Source organism: Lytechinus variegatus, chromosome 4 (genome assembly GCF_018143015.1).
Source record: "Lytechinus variegatus isolate NC3 chromosome 4, Lvar_3.0, whole genome shotgun sequence".
NCBI lineage: Eukaryota > Metazoa > Echinodermata > Echinoidea > Temnopleuroida > Toxopneustidae > Lytechinus > Lytechinus variegatus.
In genome coordinates, this window is record NC_054743.1 from 42,793,393 (window position 1) to 42,814,305 (window position 20,913).

The window sequence follows — 20,913 nt, forward strand, 5'->3', positions numbered from 1 at the left end:
TATATAGTAATAAAAAAACATTAACAAATAACCCTGCACTATCAACGACTAAAATATTGTCATCAATGGTTGATCTTTTACATATTTATGTTTAGGTTAATCCCTAATAATTATGGCTTCCAAATGGAGAAATATTAGTTTTGAGGCGAGTTCTCCAACAACCAACAAGTATTATTATACCAGTAATATGGAACCCATAGACATCGTTTTTGTTGAGGTACTTCGATTGGTGAGAGGTATTATGTTTTTATCTACTAGCATGACTAGTATTAGTTAAGAATTACCATACGGTCTTTAACAATCGCTTGCAGAAAGCATGTTACATATCAACTGGTACTTATCATGTATGGGCGAGCATGCACGTTATACATGTTCCTGGGTTGTTGTGATTAATGTGTTAATGCTTAAATAGATAAGATGTGGGTCATATAAATTATAATCATGAAACACCGTATAAGTATTGCTTGAGGGAAAATACTACTAGCAACCGTTGCCATGGTAATAATAATAATAATAGGCATTCATATTGCCCCATCTATCTAGAAATATTATATTCCGAGGCGCGTTGTTATTATTATTTCCCCGGCTTTAGCTCGAGCTGCCTCTCAGCGCTCATGCATTCAAGGAATTAATCCTACCAGTTACCCATTCACCTCACCTGGGTCGAGTGCAGCACAATGTGGATAAATTTCTTGCTGAAGGAAATTACACCATGGCTGGGATTAGAACCCACGACCCTCTGTTTCAAAGTCAGAAGACTTATCCACTGGGTCACAATGCTCCACAATAATGGTACTCATCGGGTCTACCTATGGAACATTCATCACAAGGAATGCGCCAAAATTAATTTCTGAGCTCTTGTTAGTAAATCATAATGATATGAACTATGATAAACAATTGTTGCTATGGAAGAGAGGTCCCTTTATTAGCAACAGTTGCTATGACTAAATAGATCAAAACTCTTGTGCTATAAGGGAATATGCTTTAGATTAATTTATTGTGACATATCGCTCGTGAAACTGTAATTTCCTCAAGCCCAATAAAGCTCAGTTACAGTTACAGTAAAAGTAAATATGTTACCTGGTAACCGTTGCTATATTTGGAAAACTCACGTTGGCACCCCTGCTAAAAATGTTTATATAATAACTTACTCTACCTTTGTGCCAAATTTCATGCTTGTACAATTTTCTTCTTTTTTCACCAATCACCCAGACTACAGTGGCTTTATGTATATTGCATGTAGATAAAACGCATCATTGATATTTGATCCCATTTCTTATTTTCCTTTGTGATACTGCCAATGCAAGAATAATTTTGTTGGAAAATTTGAATCCTTGTGTTGTTATTACATTTGTGTATATTTACAAATTAAAAATATGTGAAATATAATATGCATGACTCCCTTTATCTGTATTTTCTGTCGGAATGTGGATGGGTTCACGTTTAAAGAAATAAAGATATAAAACATTTAACGTTTAGTTAGGGGGGTGGTCAGTTAATCATTAGTAAAAAATGAGATAATATAATTGTTTTTGAGTGGCAAAGTACATGTCGTAAACATGGTAAAGAATGCTTCTCGACCACCATGTCCTCGTTTGGTCTGTAATTACCCCCCCCCCCCCTTCCCCTTTCTCCCTCAACAAAAAATGAAGGACAAATAAATTTTAAAAAGCACCTCCCTAACCTTCATCATGTTCATAACGGATTTGTCACACAACGCAAATGGATTTATGAAAACTTTACAAAATATATGTGTTCTCTCTTTTTGAGCGGAAGGTGCACAAAATGTCACATAACCTGAAGCGAAATACATCACGTGATCACATTTGATCACTAGAAAGACTCCTGTGTACTTGAGTAAAGAGTACTTGATGGTTATGCGATATCATACACTGGACACCTGCCTACCCCGCACTTGTCACCCATTGTCCAAAAAAAAATCAAAACAACGCAAACGTTTGGGCTATTGTTATCGATTTCACTTCTCTAAACATCACCTAACACATGACCTTCATCAGCTGAACTATTAAATATCTATTGTAATAGGAAACGCTTGGCATGCTTGGTATTGCCGTTTTCTCTACTTTGCTTGAGTTGACATGTTCCATTCAACTTCAGTACAACAAAATCAGAATTATCATGCAATCATGAAAAAGAAATACTTTTTCTTCGGGCTTTTTCTGGAATTCTGCATCTTTTCAACTTTTATAATACAGATATGAAATCGTAGAAAACCATTTAAATAATCCCGTTTTCATGTTATATTGTAGCATAGCCTGAATTTGGCATACCAACATAAAACGTGTATCAAGTTATTATGAGGTAGCATAGCTCCAATTTGCAGAGCCCCCATGTAATCCAGTATTTAAATTACTGATGGAGCTACCCTGCTAAAATAAAACTAAAGAGATAAATAAATAAATAAATAAATAAATAAATAAATGAATAAATGAATGAATAAATAAATAAATAAATGAATAATCAATCAATATATGAATAAATAAATAAATATAAATACATTAATAAATGAACAAATAACTAGATAAATAAATTTGACAAATTGTCATGTAAGATATATATGATATCACATAAAATCATTTCCCTAATTATTTGTTTGCAATGGCGGAATGGAAACAGGCTGTGATTCCATGGTAATGCAACACCAATGGGACCCAGAGTGCCACGGGTGACGTGACCAGCTGGGAGACTGTGCGCAAACCAGAAGCCGCGGAATCAGTTACCTGGGTCATTGGTTCCCTACGGAAGATCTGGTAATCGCATACTGACCCAACTGTCGGTTCATGGCGGCAAAGTGGAAAATGATTGAATTTAGATTTGAAAAGATGAACAAAAGAACAACCCCTCAATTGCAAATATTCGAAAAATATGTGTATATAAATACGGCATAGTATTATGAATAGTTGAAGGGCAGAATGCATTGTAAGTAGCCAAGGGTCAAGGTAAATTGCCAATTCGTCTACTGCCAATCGTCCATTCACCAAATATTCTATTTTCATTTCGTATGATGCCATTCCGTCCATCAACATTTTGTCTAACGACCATTTGGTCCAAAAAACATTTGGTCCAATCATCACTTCGTCTAATCACCATTTCTTTTATGACCATTTCGTCGCATAATCAGTTGGTCTGATATCCATTTCATTATCATTCATTTTGCACAGTTAAAACTTAGTCCAATATCCTTTATAGTAAAAACATGGGGAGGAGAAAAAGAGAAGGATAAATTCAAGGATAGAAGTGAGAAATAGAAGAAAGGAAGAAAATAGCATAACGATTTATGTTTTGAAAAATATACAATAAAAGACTTTGCCCCTTTGCTTGACGGTCGACTTTGAGTGGTAGTGGGCGATCCCAAAGTGGTTTGATTTTACAACGAACTTACAAAAGCGGACTCGCACACAGTGAGGTTCCATCAACCTTCCTCACACGCAACCAGTAAAGAACGTTAATTATTTCAAAGGTGTCCATTGTCAAGATCCAACTACCTCATTCCAAAGTTTTCCTTCAGTCGTATGAGGCATATCTTCATTCCTGTCTGCCGTTCCCATTCAGGTAAGCAATATTCTAAATCGATAGAGCTTCTTTTTTATTTCATTACTTTACTCTAAGTTTTATTTCCCACCTGTTGTCTAAATTAGCCTTTAAGTTATTTTCTCAGCACAATAGTTTCATGTGTTCCTCCCAAATACTAATAGCTGCTTTTACCATGTTTACTACATTGTACGTTGTTTCCATTTTTAAATGGTAAATTAAACCAAACTAAACCATTCTTTTTAAAAGAATCAATTTCACCATGTCTTCAAAGCTTCATCAATTGCAGAGCCGCATTAACTCTTAGACATTGTAACCTATTCTTATCCATATGGGCGTCAATCAGAGAGGACCGGGACAGTAAAAACTGTGGGCACAATATAGAACCCCCCCCCCCTCGAAAAATGAAATCAGATATACGTGAAAATGATTTAAAAATAAATACATAGGCGGGTATTTTGCAACTTGGGTTTGACCATATAAATTAGATCTCCAAGTGGTTGTTCTTTTTTTTTCATTCATATAAACAAATATGCAATAACATTTCATAAAGGCTGAGCGTGTGGCGGGACACGCCTGTATATACAGTTCTAAAAAATAGTATTTTAGCAATCGCGCTCTCGACGGTTGCTCGTAAAATCCCATTCAATTTAGAATGGATTCAGGCAGCAAGCACTATTATTCTTGGAACTGAATAATCATTAAAAGTTCAGGCACCTCACTGCCTGGCCATTGATAAATATCAGGTGAAGATGAAGATTATATGACTTTTTTCTACAGGTCATTTAGATAACGGCCAATACGTTACATAAGAGAAAATATTATATTTTGCCGGACGTCGCTTGCTGAACCCGCTTGCAGAAATAGAAGTAGATTTTTTAAACGAGGATGTGACGGGTTTATTCGACGGAATCGGTTTGGATTCGGGTCCAAGGGCAGTGGTAAGAGGAAGAGGGGACAGTTTCTCCAATGATTTTTTACGTAGTGGGATGGAAGAAAATTGGAACAGGAGGCGCGATAGCACAGTATAAACAAGATAGAGGAGGGGTTTCGGCTTCCGATGACCCGGGTTTGACACCCTCTTGGTGCAATGGTGCCCTTTCGTAAGGCATGAATGCTCATTATCAAGTCCATCTGGTTGCTTGCGTACAAGCAGTTGTGCTTTCGTAGCAATCACGCTAACAAAACTCACTACCATTAACACAAGGGAGAAAGAACAGTTAAAAAGATAATTTAGCCCTATAACTCTATAATACCTTTTTAATTCTATGGAGGAAAAACTATGACACATCCTTTTGGTCATCCTCCCCCCCCCCCCCAGTAAAATATCCTGACATCACCCCTGCCTCGGGATATATTTTTTTATCATGAAATAACTTCTCCTCACAAAACTGCAGATTTTGAGAAGGCCGAGGATTGATGAAGAAAGAGTATACTGTCAGAATATTTCCCTTGATATTCATGATATAGAAGTATGGATCAAGAAATCCGTTTAGGTGTGATTCCAGCAGATCAAAGGATTACCTTGTCTTGGAGCAATATCAACGTGACCTTTACACCAGGCAGAGGATTGTTGGACAAGGTGAGAGGGCGCCCTTCGCCTCCATCGACACGCATTCTGAAAGAAGGTAAAGGATATAACAAAGGTGTTATTTGTATTTGGATTTTATGACAATAGAACAGAAAGTATTGTTGAGGTTGAAAAAATTATGTGAGGGTAGGGGTCTTGATTTCTCTTTTTGTTGACGTTTTGTGCAGCAATGGACAACGAATAATCACTGTGATCATGGCAGTGTTCATGAACTTGTGTAATCAGTCAGAAAGTGCATTCCATAATTATGTTTAACAGAGACATATGTTCCAATGTGTCATTGTCGAAATAATCGATTGATTTCAATGACGTATGGTCTGGAAGTATGGTAGGACGTGCAAAACAACCCTGAGCCCTATATTATTACTTCAAAAACGAATAGCTAGAATAATGACGTTCAACCATCATACTTATCAATCTGCTCCTTTATTTTATGATCTAAATATTCTCGATATTTTCCAACAATACCAATATTTGATAGGAGTATTTATGCACGATTTAATTAGTAATTGGTTGCCACATAGTTTTATTGATTATTTTTCATTTATAGACCATCCTTACAATACAAGAAATAGAGAAAAGCGAAATGTTAATCGTGAGAAAAATAATACCAATTTGGGAAAACAATCAATTTCATTTTCTGGTCCTACTTTATGGAATCTTCTGCCAAGTAATATTAGAAACACCCCCAGTCGTAAGACATTTAGCAAAAGCAAATTGTTAAAATTAATGCTACTGGAAGATTACAATTAATTTGGTATGATAAAATACTGCCTGAAAACAAATAATTGTATATATAGATTTTGTGAATAATTAAGATTTTTTTTTTTTCTTGTAAATAGTGTAAATACATGTATGTTCACTGAAAATGATCGAAACTTTCTGCAACAGTAATAAAAAGAATTAGTTTTGAATTTGTTGTACAATATTGAGATTTAGTTAAATTTATTGTTTAAACTATGATAATGACATTATTTGGGGCTAACCTCGATTTAATAGCATTATTATGTTAGCTCCAATTACCAAATGTTTTTTATTATATGTGTTGTACTATTCCTTGTAATTGTACCTGACAGTGATATTTGGTAATAAATTTAATTCAATTCAACTTGTTATACTTATAAGCTACAGTAATCCTAACATCCACTGGCGGATCCAGGGGGGGGGGCACAGCCGGCCCGTGCCCTCCCCCTTGAGAATCAATATTAAAATTTGTAATATAAAAATGCCGTTAAAACGGAAGTGTGCGTCCCCGCGCCCCTTTCCTTAAAGTGAAGACCATTTTATTTTATTTTTTGGCTTGTTAAAAGTTCCTCGAAAAAATGTGCCCCCCCCCTTTTTGTAAAATCCTGGATCCACCCCTGTTCACATCTGATTTGCTCAAGGCTACTTTTCCTACCCCCATCCCTCTCTCTCTCTCTCTCTCTCTCTCCCTCTCTCTCTCTCTCTCTCTCCCTCTCCATCGGCTTTATGTTTTTTTGGGGGGGGTTCTTTTTGTTTTTTTCTAGTATCTGGTGTTGCCAAGCCAGGAAGACTCATGGCACTAATGGGAGCGAGGTAAGTTTCACAGAACAAATTTTATTAAACCTCTTTTTTTTTCATTGTGTATGATTTTAATCAATATGAACAGTTCGAGTTCGAGCATGCGCATGCGCAAGTCTCTAGACTCTAATAAAGATCACCTTGCTCGAGTGACCATGTTCTTGCAGAAAAATTATGTGTATAACATTTTGGTAACCAAGTCCCCGGACCAAGTCACTTTACAGATCTCACACTTGTTAGAATTCACACTTTGTCATGTGACATGAACTATAAATTAAAAGGGTGAAGTGGGAACACAATTGTTGACAACTTGAATTATATGTCGGGCAGCATGGCCTGGCCACATTCTATATTATATATGATAGTGATTATTAAGCCAGATCTATGCCGTACGGCCGGTACACTTCATTTTTCTTCCAGTGGCGCAGGAAAAACCACTTTGCTGAACGTACTGACTAATCGAGGTATCTCTGACCTAGAGGTGACTGGGAATGTACTGCTAAACGGGCAACGCATGAGTGAGCTGGGCCCAGCATTGAATGAACTGATCGGCTATGTTCAGCAAAACGACATTCTTCCACCGACACTGACCGTGAGGGAATACCTGGTATTTACGGTAAGCATGGTTTCAATTTGATAAAATTAAAATATGTAACTTTTTTTCTACATTACTAGAATGATAGCGCTGGCCCAAATTGCCATACGGACTTACTAAATTTGATTGCATGTGCTTTATTTATGTAAAGGCTTTTAGCGGTCTTAAAGATTCCATATGATGATAGTAATTAAAGCTTGTGTATAGTTTTGGTAAATCCACCAAAATGCACCTATCACTATTCCAATTCATTGCTAGCTAATATGAATGGATATGCCCTATAACAGTTATGATGTGGAGGATATGAAATGAAAATGTGTTTTACAGGATAAATTTTGCAATTTTACATGGAAATTTAACTTGATCGGGTCACCCGATCAAATTAAAATATCTGTGTGTTTTTGTCTTTCAATTAAATCCTATTCCAAATCATGGAATGGGCTGAAACTTTCAAGATATGTTCTTTGTCTGTAACTATTGGATATCCTATCACTAAATTTATAAGATAAGTGCTTGAATGCCCATTTTTTTAAATTTAAAACAAGCATCGCCGAGAGAGAGCGCTATATATCCGAGATTTGAATATTTGAAATTTTCTCAGAGAAGTGCAGTTGGAAAAAATATCTAACGGTCTCTACGCTTCAGTAAGACTGTCATATTAGATGATATTCGATTATCGATCACATTATTGACCCTTTACCAAAGCTATACACAGGCTTTAAAACTCACTATTTTCTAATTACATATTCGTTTACACAATCGGAGGAACGAAGGTAGGTTTTCATCATTTAGCACCGAAAACAAATGCCGGAATTTGCAATGTAGTTTGTCCCTAATTGGTAAAGTTATTATTTCTGTTCTATACTTACTCTATTCCTCAGTACAAAAAGCAATATTTAAATACATTATTTAAATAAGGTCCCAATTGACATAGTTTTCTGTCTCCTTAGGGTACGATGACGATGTACAAACGACTGACCTCGCAAGAGATCTACAACAAAGTCGACGAATTGTTAACACAGGTACATCGTTATGTTATATAAATAATAGTCCGATTTAATGAAATTATAGTAGCTTTGTGCAAAGATAATATTTCCCCAAAAAAGAAAATATTTGTGCAAAAAAGGGCAGATTAGCACTAGTAGAGTTTTTATGTAATTTCATCACCCTGCGAAAGTTGTCCTTTCGATTGGTATAAATAAAATATAAATAACCAGGCGTTGTGGCGTGCGCCTGTAATCCAAGCTGTGGGGAAGTTACAAATTGATGCAGAGGTTCGATCGAGGTTCGAGCCCTGGTCACGTCTTTCGGATGGTGACGTTAAAGGTCGGTCCCAGACGTAAATAATCATATCTGATTGATACACGTCTGACAACACTAAAATAGACATACACACTCCCTATCAACTATTCCTCTTAAGCTGGCGCCATTTAGTGTAAATGTGGGAGACCACAATCGTCATCACTGATTCTATACTTCTTTCACTCTCAATAATTTTATTTACGTTTTCTCTAATATTTATACATGTACATCTCGATTATCTCGGGAATAAACGTCAACCACTCATCATTGTGTTTTCTTTTTAGTTTTCTATGTTAGATTGTGCTGACAGTTTGATCGACGTGGGAACATTCTGCATATCTGGGAGTGAACGCAAACGGCTTTCTGTTGCCTGCAAGGTTAGGGGTCCTAATAACTTTTGTTGTGATAATTGTGGACTTGACCTTTAAAATTTAATAAAGATCCATTAGGATTCATCATATTGAACTCTTATATTGCGATTACAATCATACAAAACTATTTGACTATTTGTCTCTTTCTGTTGTTCAAATTAGCGCCCCATCTCGGGAATGTTTCGTTTAAATAAAATCAATTATTTTAACTCTTAGCTAAGTTGCAAATTTAGTGATTGCTTGCCTGAAGGTTATGTGCAAAGATGGGTGTGTAGTGGTATTATAACTGGAAAGATGAATGTGTACACAATGTTCATGGGGGTCGGGCACCTATTTGTGTTTTTTTTTCAGATTATTCATTTTAAAGTTTGCCTCCCGATAAAATGAAATTTCAGATTCAATTTTTCACAGAGCTCGTGTTTTACGATTTTTTTTTCTTTCAATTTTATCTCAGTTTATTCAAATGTTAGCAGTGAATATTATTATGAATCAGTAACGGACCGTGACCCGGAGGAGACAAAGCATTGGGGGGCACTGCATTGTTTGTGAACAATGCTGTGCCCCCCCCCCCATACTTTGTCTCCTCCTGGTCACGGTTTGCCACTGTTATGAATTACCAAAAATTAATACATTTTAAATATTTCTCCCTTTACAACCAAACAATATATGTTTTAACTGTTATCCGACTAATTTCCATAGCTATTTGGTGAGAGACGATTGTTATTTCTTGACGAGCCGACTACTGGTCTTGATTCCTACGTGGCTCAGCTCCTCATTGGTAACCTACGTTCCTTGGCCGACCTCGGGTACAACATTGTCTGTACTATTCACCAACCATCATCACAGGTCTTCAACATGTTTGATCAGTGAGTACAGGCACCCTTGAAAAACAGTATAAGCTAATTGTCAGTGGTGGGTGCATGGACCCTTACGAAAAATAGCAAGAGTAGAAAATAGATTAACAAAGAAATAAAAAAAGAAAACAGCTATTGCAAATATATAATTGGAAATGTTAAAAATTACCCTCAATACCTTCAGATTTTAAGAATGCTCTTGCGAAAAGGCCCATATTATTTTGTCGAGTTGAATTACATTTTGTAATACTTTTTAATCCTCTTCTTTGTATTATTATATATACAGACTATTCCTTTTGGCAGACGGACGCTGTGTTTATTTCGGTGAACGAGAAGAAGCTGTCCCCTATTTCTCGATGTTGGGATATACGTGCCCGGACACCTTTTCCCCGGCGGACTATTTGATAGACCTCCTGGCTATTAAACCAGGGAGGGAATGTGCATGCTTAGATAGGGTCGAGGTAAAGAACAAAACATAGATCTAGATTTCACAATTATGAAAAAATACGCTTATGCTGTATGATCTCAGGAAAGATGGGGACAAACTCACCAATTGCTTTCAGACCTCTAGCGAGGAGTCGAGACGTGAAGGCAGTGCTCGACAATTTCTAAGGGGCGCTTCCTCCAACGCAGGGTTTATTTAAGAATCTGTCCCTCCCCTTCCCCATAGCAGCTTAGCGTAATATTGTAAATGCTACCCCTATTGTTATCCATGCCCATTCCTATTCAAAGACGTTTGATTACTTGCCGGCGAAAAGAAAAAATCAGACACATGCTGCATCTAGCAGCAGATAGTATGATTTGATGTAGTTTTATACAATTTATCAATCACAAAACTCCAATTGAAATTTGTAATCTACTGCAAATAAGAGTACTTGCATCAACGTCTTTGATTTAAGCAATTAAATCAATACAACTAAAAAAAAAAAATCAGACACATATAAAAGCAGCATTACCTCGAATTTGTGGGTTTTCCTGCTCTGTTATCTTTCACTTCGTTTATTGCCTTTATTCATGTTTGATAGATTTATTTCTGGTATTTATTTACCATGTGGGATGGGAATCTTTTATGTCATCTTTCGTATTTATATGTAAAATTACGAAATCCATGAAATCTAACAATTATTTTATCTATCGAGTATGATATAACTTTACAAATACGTAACCCATCACACCCCATTAGAAAATACGGTTTTGATAAAAATGTTCGTCTTTTTGTTTGGCAGAGCATAGCTAATGCCTTCTCGGAGAGTACAATGGCCAAGACTGTACACGACCTGCTGTGTGAGGAGTATGAACGTGTTGGAGACAATGAAGTAAGAGCAGCAGGAGGAGGAGGATAATCATAATGGTGATGATGATGATGATGATGATGATGATGATGATGATGATGATGATGATGATGATGATGATGATGATGATGATGATGATGATGATGATGATGATGATGATGATGATGATGATGATGATGATGATGATGATGATGATGATGATGATGATGATGATGATGATGATGATGATGATGATGATGATGATGATGATGATGATGATGATGATGATAATGGTGATGCAGGTGATGGTGGCGGTGATGGTGGTTTTGAAAACGACATGTATCTTCAAGAAGATGTGCTTTCACGTTACTGTTGAAGAGAAACAAGAAATAATTTTGTGTTAAAAATAGCATTTTTCAAACATAGATTAGGACAGGGGTTCAAAGAATAAAAACCCACCCATGCTGTGTTCACTGTTACATTGATTTATACGTTTCATATTGTGCTTTGCATATTGGATTCACTGTACATGTATACAAACAAAATGAGAAACGTCGTTATTTGGATCTTATTTCTCATTATACTTTCGAATGATTTTCTTTACATACAGAGCATTCATTTAGAAAGCAGTGTTTCAAAAAGGTAAGAATATGTAATTTCAAAACTATGTAAAAGTATTAGTGCATGGTTGGGTTTACAGAAAAAAACTTAATATCACGTAACCGCAAAGAGTTTCATCAGCACAGCATTGATATGGACATAAAGAAACATTTGCAACACTCTTTCGTTTTCAAAGGTATAATGCTGTTCTTGTTGCTGAAGATATTCCAATTTGATTTGGAATAATAGTAACTATAGGAGTTATCGAGAAATCGATTGGCTGAAATGATTTTATATGAGCTGTGAAATGACCCAATCAACAACAAATTTGACACGCCTCGCTTTGACTCGGCTTTTTCCCGATTAAAATGTACTCCTCTTTATTTATATTTATAAGATATCACACCCGGGGAGTGATTTGCATAAGCGAATAGGGGGGTCCCACCCCCTCGTAATGAACAAGCAAATAGATGAGGGAAATGAGGAAGAAAGGAAAGAAAGAACGAAAACTAGTACGGGTCTAAATAATGAGAGGTCTGCGTCTATAAAGTCTGCAATATATCCATCAAGTCTATCATTTTGTACAATAAAGAAAAATTACGTTGTCATTAGGGCGTTTTGCCCCTTCCTCCAACCAACCGCCCCACCCCCTCGTTCTCTTTCCTATAAAAATTCCCGGACACCGCCTTTGTTAATGCTGCATTTTATTTTTCAGCAAACAGGCACCAAGGATGTCTCAGTTCATTTATCTCTTTTGGAGGTGTTCGATTGGTCTCTGGCGGTACCCACTCCTCATTCTACTTCGTTTCTTGCTAATCACAGTGAGTTGATCTAACATTGGATTATTCACAGACATGGGTGTCGATCACGGGGGGGATGGGGGGGATATATCCCCCCCAATATTTCAAGTGGGGGGATGGCCTGTATTATCATCCCCCCCAATAATTTAGGGTAGAAAAATTATAATAATGATGATGAAAAAATGAAAGTTTGATCATGATGATCATAGTATGCCATCAATCAGTTTGTTTCCCTCGCAATTTGTGTATATTGCTATTAAATGAAAACATTCTTTTTCAGGACTATTAAACAGATTGGTGGAGGTTCAAGATGAAAAAGAATTAAATGTTTATGTATCTGATATTTTTAACACATGACATAAAAGGACCCCAACGAAAATCAACTTTTGTTGATAGGGTGTTCCATCCCACCAGTGGTGAATAAATTATTTTAAATAAATCATTAACTGAAAAGGGTGGAAAAATAAACGGGAGTAAAAGGGTGGCAAGATAAATAAAGGAATGACGGTAAGCCCGATGGCGCACGAGAAGCCACACAGGTTGTAATTTGTGCTAGTCTTAATTGGTCCGAATCTGCATTTTATCATCATGCATTAAGAAGAATAAAGATATTGCCAGTCAGGTTAGATTTAAGAGAGAAGTTGTATACACAGAGGCGTCGATCCTGGGTGGGTGGGGGGGGGGCAGGGGGCGATCGCCCCACCAATAAAAATATTGGGGGGCAAACATATCGTTTTACCCCCCCCCCAATAATTCCGCATGTGCAACTAAAGAATAAAATAAGATTGTAATGCTACACTGAAATCAGCAAGCGAGATTGAGATACCAACTCGATTTTGATTTAAAATCGTGCTCAAAATGTCTGCTTTTCAGACTGGAATATAAAAATTTCGGCTCGCGCGCATCATGTACCAAATCCCATACTTTTCATGATTATATAGGTGAATATAATGTCCAGTTTTCAATTCTAAACCTCAAAAGAACTTTGATTTTGCAATAATCTTTTGTTGGATATAATAATATATCTTCCATGAAAGTGTCCCTTTTTCCAGATCAAAATATCAAAATTTTCAGCTGGCGCTCGCATCTATTGTTCTTCTAGATACCCATCTTAATCAGTGGTACCAAAAATGCTTAGAATATCAAGCTTTCAGGTCAGAATATAAAGAAATTTCAGCTCGCTCTCTTGTGAGATACATGTCGACCCTCCTCATGAGTTACTACACCTAAACAGGTACATTTTTCCTGTTTTCACGACATACTAAAAAAATTTAGCTCGCGCTTCGCGCTCGCATTGTTGGTGAAGGTGAGATATGTGTCTCTTTCTCATGAGTTATATATATATATATATATATATATATATATATATATATATATATATATATTGTGATCGAGCGCCTTTGGAACGTTGATTCATAATTTGGCCCCCCCCCCCCCGTCTGAAAAATGAATCGACGCCCCTGTGTATACATCATGCTCAATAAACAGATCACTATGTACATAGTCCAGTCAATTTTTGTCATTTTTTTCTCGGTATGAGTTTAGAATAGGCTTACTTGTAACACAAATTGAATTTCAAAAAAAAAAATTATACAAGTATAGTACACTACAACAATGAAGGAATTTCCAAGAACACCATGCATATCAACCACTCCCAAATGTCCTAACTTGTGATTTTAGAGGGGGTAATGTTAAAATATCCCAATCCACAAGAACATTTGTGTCAATCATCCCCCCCAACCAAGAATACCGATCGACACCCATGTTCACAGATATAATTTATATTCTTAATAAAAATTGTATTTTCTGTACTATGAAGGAGAATGTGGCACTGACGAAAACGACTGTTCCTAAAAGTGTCGGATCCAGATGGGGGCACATACGGCTCTTTGCCCCCCCCCCCTTTGAGAGTCATAGGAAATAGTGATAAATGTCGTGTTTACGCAAGCTTATTGCTTGTTAAATCTTTTTTTCCGTGACATAAATAGCCATGGGGGGCTTGCCATTTTGTTTTCCTGAAAAGAAATGTCCCCTCCCCTTTGGAAAATACTGGATCCGCCCTTGGTTCCTGATGAGATTTTATTTCAATTCTGCATGGTTGTCGAGAAACGTGCATGGTTTACTTTACATTCTTTCCAAAAATCTCCGTTTTTGACAAAGCGTTGATTTTAGTGTATGCAGAAAAAAATAAGAGCCATGAATTGAATACGTTTTCAAGAAGTTCGAAGTTCCATCAAAGAATTTATGAATTTCCAAACTTATCATTTTGTGACGTCATGAGATGGCGATGGTTGCCTTCTCGAGATTACACATGCAGATTTCCCCTCACAAAAAATATAAAGTTTAACAAAAACATGTCTGTAATGTGTTAAAAAAGGCCGACCAAGACGACAATGTTGCAAGTGTTTTTCTGAAAAAATATTACCTTAAATAAAAAAAATTAAAAATACCCCCCTTACTCTCTCCCTGTCTCTCTCACTCTATCCCCCCTCCTTCTCTATCTATCTATCTACCTATCTATTTATCTATCTATCTACCTATCTATTTATTTATCTATCTATATACCTATCCCTCTCTTTTGTTTTTTTTATTTAATCTATTCAATAAATATGTTGCTTTGTCACATTCTTTCAGTGCGCATGCGTGCTACTGATGGTGATATACGTGCATCCAGATGACACATACACAGAGTCACGTGCTAATGGCATCCAGGGACTACTATTCTTTATGTCATCATTTTTCATCATATTCAATTCTCTTCTCATACTTTCCGTAAGTATATGATTATAATGATTTATACAAATTCTTCAATTCCATAGCATAACACAAGAATCAAATAAAATCTTTCTGGGTTATTTTTGTCCAATGGATATTTTTTCGTGAAAGGAAACGTGTTTATCACTTTTTAAATTCAGCTGTACAGAATGTTAAATGAAATGAATTAAAATCTTTTTTGACTGAATCTTATCGATAAGTACTTTAATGATTTAATTTAATTGTATTCCTGTAAAAATTAATTAACGAATGGTAATGAGTTAGTGTATGAACATCAAGCCGCTACTTACTATTTTTCCGACAAACATGACAAAAAGGCATTTACTTGTTTTTTACTATAATTTTTTTTTCTCTCTATACGGATGTTGCTTTTGCATTAGGGCCAATTTTCTTTTCTCATGTATTGTTTCATCGTTTAAATGTATTTCATAAAATTCATTACATGCTTTAGGTGTTACCCAGCGATCTGCCGTTGATTGTACGAGAGCACAGGGACGGACTATACCATCTCAGTTCATATTATATTACCACTTTCCTCGTACAGGTAAAGTATTATCATAAAAAATGAAAATAATGCAGGAATATGTATATTTACTTTAGAAAATATTGGGTAAAATTTGAACCAGCACGAGGATAATTGTGTGTCGAACCAATTTCGGGCAGTACTTTACCAAATGCGGGAAGCATATTGTCCAGTAAGGTTAAAAAATAAGCAGCAATTACTTTAGAATTGGCAAAATTTTCATCACACTGGATAATAAAAATGCCCCAAACAAATGCCCAGTGTACCCTCTGGAACATTTTTTAACAATACATTTTTAGTGTACGGGGAAGTAATCATGTCGATATTCCTCGATATTCCTCATCGCCATGATTAACTATAAATTTGCTGTCAGATAATGTATTTTAAACAATTTTTTCTAAGAACAAGATGCACTTAAATTCTTAGGAACCAAGAAAAGGCCATTTGTTTATCTTTCACAAAATGTTATACAAGTATCCGGCATTTAAAGATCAACTGTCCTTGATATCACGGTGTAATAATGTATTATATTGTCTGATATTATGAAAGTATCATATAAATGGGCATGGACGGCGCCAATGAGGGAAGGGTGCGATCGAACGTGATTATTTTAAGAAGTGGAGAGGAAAGGGGAGAAAAAAGTGGGGGACGAAAATAATACAGGATAATGAGCATAAAAGGAGGGGTTTTATTCCTTTTACTGTATAATACCCTATTATTTTTCATATCTTATTGAAAAAATTGAATTAACATAATACAGCAACATTTTTGAAAAAATAAAAATAAACATGATAAAAGATTAACCCCCCCCCCCTCCCCAAACCTTAAATTACCCTAAAACCGCCCCTGCTATACTCGCCGGGAGAAAATCGATTCCTGGCCCGAATTATAATGACGAAATTCATTTCAAACCCAGAGTTCACTATTGTTTTTGTTGGTTTCTGATATACCTGTCTAGCCTGAATTTGTACAAAAATATCAACCAATAGTTTGAATGCGCTAAAAAAAAACACCGAGCCCTTTTTTTAACAAATACTGTACATGTTTAATACTTGAAACACGAAATAATCATGATCATGCTCTATGTCTAAATTGTATTTGTATTATGTCCATATTGTATTGTATTTGTATTTATTGAGAACAAGCAAGTTATGTGATAATTCATTACAATAATGTTATTCAACTTCCATTCATCAGAGTATTATAGGATCGTGCTTCATGATTGCGTCGACATGCGCAGTCTACTTCGTCGTCGGTCTCAAGAAAGATCCTCAAACATTTTTCAGCGCCATGGGTATCCTCATCATTGTCTTCCTTATCAACGTCGGTTTCGGTAAGTGTTGTTCAAAAGCGTTTGTACCTAAACTGTACGATTGCCATACATGTTCATGTTATCTTCTTGATTACATGGAAATCGTTTTATCCCGAATCGTTTAACACAGGCCGTATTGTTATATTATTCATGAACATAATTTTTTTTACAAAATAAAATGTAAATATTCCTTCGGAATAAAATGATAAAGCAGCTTCTATCATGTTTCTAAGCAATGCACATTAACATGGCTACCATCAGGCGCCCAAGCATTAAAATAATTCCTTCCCACTGCGTACCCATTGATTTCACCTGGGTGAAGGGTGGCAAAGGTACTTGCTGTCTTGCCAAAGGACGCCAGCTAGTGTTGCATTTGGGATGCCCTTTCCAGAACAATCGTGTATCACGCGCGTTATTTTACAATTATGTATTTGTATATATTAATATATTATTTGAAGAAGATTTTACTAATAATAGGTGGATGGGTGACTAATTAAAATCATCGTATTTATATAATCGTCGCCATTTGGTGTGACGTCCAATGAGCTTTCCTTCGTCGAAGCCCTACTTATGAAAGTGACTGGCGCGTTTCATGGGAACACACCATTAACTATTTCCCCATAGACTCATGTGTTAAAATGATATTTGAAGAAACCGCCAACAAATAAGTCTTAATAATGACACCATCCAAACCTTTATCATTTGGTAGTTCATCAAATATCATTCAAACGGTAAAAATATTTAAAGTGTTTAGGGCATTTTTTCGTGCTTCAGGGGCTCAAACCCAGACTACATGCAAACATGGTTGCAGTCACGGTGCTCACAGGGTTTTTTGGGGCAACTAATTAAGTTCCCATAAAATCCAGCATTGACAAATTGATGCTCTCCCGTGGAACTGAACAGATCCAGTATTAATCCCTCTTTATGCCCATATGAAATCAAATGTTCAGATATGCACTGTTGATTTTATATGAATATTTTTCTAACGATTACGTCTAAAGGGGGGTCCCAAAATTACCGGATCCCATTAGTGGTGTACGTCCATAATCTGGAGAGATTGAAGAGCGCCATCATATTCAACTGTTACTACTACGGATAAGAATTTTTACTTGTTTTGATTTGTTCTTGCATTAGTCAGGTCAAAATCTCGAGCTTGTGGGGGTAAACATGTCAAAATCACTATGGAACGCCAAATTAATATTTATTTTATTACTCAAAATTCGCTAAAATATTTGGGTTTATTCAGTCTCCCTTTATAGACGGTCCCATGAGTTTTAAACAGCCGATACAAAACTTCCTTCAAATTAGCAGTACAAGAGTCGTCATTCTAAAATCTCATTATTTTGGCGTTCCATACACTGTAATTTTGATATTCATATATCGTGATAAAACACTTTCCATGTAGTGGACAAGATGCATGTATGTTTGATCAACGTTCAATAAGGCTTTCTGCTCTTTTTTGCTGCACCTCATTCTCATAAATATGCTTTTTATATGTTTTGATAATGATTTCCTTTTGTATCTTGTGTATGTTTTTCCATGTTTTCATTGAGAATGTAATAAATTGAAATGATTTTAATAATATTACTATTTGATTTTGTTTCTACCCCCACCACAACCTATTATAATCATAGCCGCCTTGGTGTCAGCTATCTATGAAACGGCTGGGAATACAGTCTCGCAGTCGATACCCCTCGTCTTCCTCTCGAACGTTCTCGGGGGTTACTTCTGTCTCCTTGGTACGTTGTTTTTTGTATTGTTTTTTATTGTTATTTTGCTTTTAACGTCCTTCATTTATCAACGATTGACATAGTCTTGGTAACCAAGATTTTAGGAAATTCACTTCTAACAAACGAATTTTTTTTTAACGAATGATGACAAAATAACTCGATTGATTCATTGGTGATCTGGTAATATAGTAATTGTCTGTTTTCTCGAGGATTGTGCCTCTCAAAATAGTACCTTCAAATCGCATACATTTGTAATTCCGAAGGTTCGTTAATCCGAAAAAGAAATGAGGTTCGTAATTCCGAATGTTCTTTAGTCCGAAAACTAAATGATTAACTAACCTAATTTCGTTTTCGGACTAACGAACCTTCGGAACAACGAACCTTATTTCGTTTTCGGATTAACGAACCTTCGGAATAACGCCACAAAGTTCGGATTAACGAACCCTTTTACGTTTTCGGGTTAACGAACATCGAGGTATACGCAATTTACGTGTTTCGGAATTACGAACCTTCGGAATAAAGAACCTTCAGAATTACGAAGTGTAACCCCTTCAAATCAACCAGCTGCCAGTAGGGCCTACAATCAAGTAGAACATTTCGAAATTTATATAAACTGAAAAAAACTACCATGACGTGTTTTTTCATGTGTGGTTTTCTTTTTTCACTCTCTGGTGATTGTTATGTTTCAGGTCTATTCCACATTTTCTGGACCCACTTTTGTACATCAACTGGTTGCCATGGGGATATGAGATGTTATCAATTAACCAATGGCGAGGGGTTGAACTTGGTAAGATTTTGAATATCTTTGAACTTGTTTATATGATGGCACTCGGACAAAAAATGGTTTCGACTCATCATGGTCATATTTTGAATGAAAAAATATATGGATGGGTAAATGAACAGATTTGAGTGATTGTATGAATAAATGAAAAAAATAGAAGAAATAGATTTACATGTGATATGACTGATGCTTTTTCTTCTACAGAATGCACTAACACTTCATGTTTGACGGGAGATGATGTGCTACATAGATGGGGACTTGACAAGGTAAACGAATCCCTAAACTTTGCCCCGCCCCCTCTCACTCCGTCTTTCGCATTTTCTACCACTCCCTCGTTGACAGTCCTCGAAGGCCAAGTCCAGGGGTTGTGGAATGATGGAGGGGGCGCCCCCAACCTATTTCCGTAACCATGTACAAAAAAATGAAATGGCCATCAGATTATATGCATATTCAGCCCCCCCCCCCCAGAAAAAAAATGTACAAAAATGTGAAAATGACCTTCGAATGGCAGTTACGTATGTATAGCTCCCCCCCCCCTCCATCATAAAAAATTAGAAAATTGCCATTAACTTGGGATTGACCAAAAATATTTGAAGAAATGAAATAGAATTAATAGTTAAGATAATATTATATTCGCTTTTATATTATGTATTTCTTATCTGTTTTATTTTTGTCTTTTCAGAACGCCTTTGAAAAGAACTTCATTCTCATCTTGTTTCAACTCGCTGGATATCACGTAGTTGCCTTTATTATTCTTTCCCTTAAAATGAGATTCAAGTGGTCTGGTTGAAATGATTAGTCAAAATACTTTAAATGAATTAAAGTGCAATAAAATCATTTGGTAAAAAAAATCAAATTGGAGAGGGGAAAAACTTACTTGATCAACTAGTCACTGTGCTTCTGGGGTCTTATTTTTCTATAGGTATTATTATGATCATATTCTTGATGACAAACTGATTTTGTATGAATTTATATTATTTTTAATGTGAAATTTATGAAATGGAAGTAGATGAATGAAATGAAATAATCATCATATGAAATGAAATACTCATAACATTTTACGACTCAAGTCTTTTTAAGTCGATTTCTTTCCGAGTCCTATTTTATTGACATTATTACCATTTTGTTATTTACTTTAAATCCAACTTTAAGTTAGCTTATTGTTATTGGAATACTTGTAATTATTTAAGTATATTATTACTTAGAGACAGAATATATTATTATTATTTATTTCCTACAATGTGTATTAGGAGAAACTAATGGTATTACCAAAGCACCTTTTTTGTACTAGTTTGCATTTCAAAAGGGCCATCT

At 35.9% G+C, this 20,913-nt stretch overlaps 1 protein-coding gene across 1 annotated transcript; it reads left to right on the forward strand.

Annotated features, from left to right (window-relative positions):
* Positions 1-3,505: 3,505 nt before the first annotated feature.
* LOC121414106 (protein white-like) lies at positions 3,506-20,580 on the forward strand. Its single transcript, XM_041607169.1, has 18 exons — positions 3,506-3,573; positions 4,950-5,180; positions 6,652-6,700; positions 7,106-7,301; positions 8,231-8,302; positions 8,867-8,959; positions 9,653-9,819; positions 10,094-10,268; positions 11,034-11,123; positions 11,689-11,720; positions 12,394-12,499; positions 15,113-15,250; positions 15,705-15,797; positions 16,974-17,109; positions 18,723-18,831; positions 19,508-19,605; positions 19,804-19,865; positions 20,282-20,580. Exons 2-18 carry the CDS (start codon positions 5,027-5,029, stop codon positions 20,387-20,389), a joined length of 1,878 nt encoding a protein of 625 aa, XP_041463103.1. The 5' UTR covers positions 3,506-3,573; positions 4,950-5,026; the 3' UTR covers positions 20,390-20,580.
* The last annotated feature ends 333 nt before the right edge of the window (positions 20,581-20,913 follow it).

Coding starts and splice junctions, on each gene's coding strand:
- LOC121414106 (XM_041607169.1), top strand. CDS start 5,027: ATGGATCAAGAAATCCGTTTAGGTGTGATTCCAGCAGATCAAAGGATT. Junction 7,302..8,230: donor GGGAATACCTGGTATTTACG/GTAAGCATGGTT, acceptor CTGTCTCCTTAG/GGTACGATGACGATGTACAA. Junction 12,500..15,112: donor TTCGTTTCTTGCTAATCACA/GTGAGTTGATCT, acceptor ACATTCTTTCAG/TGCGCATGCGTGCTACTGAT.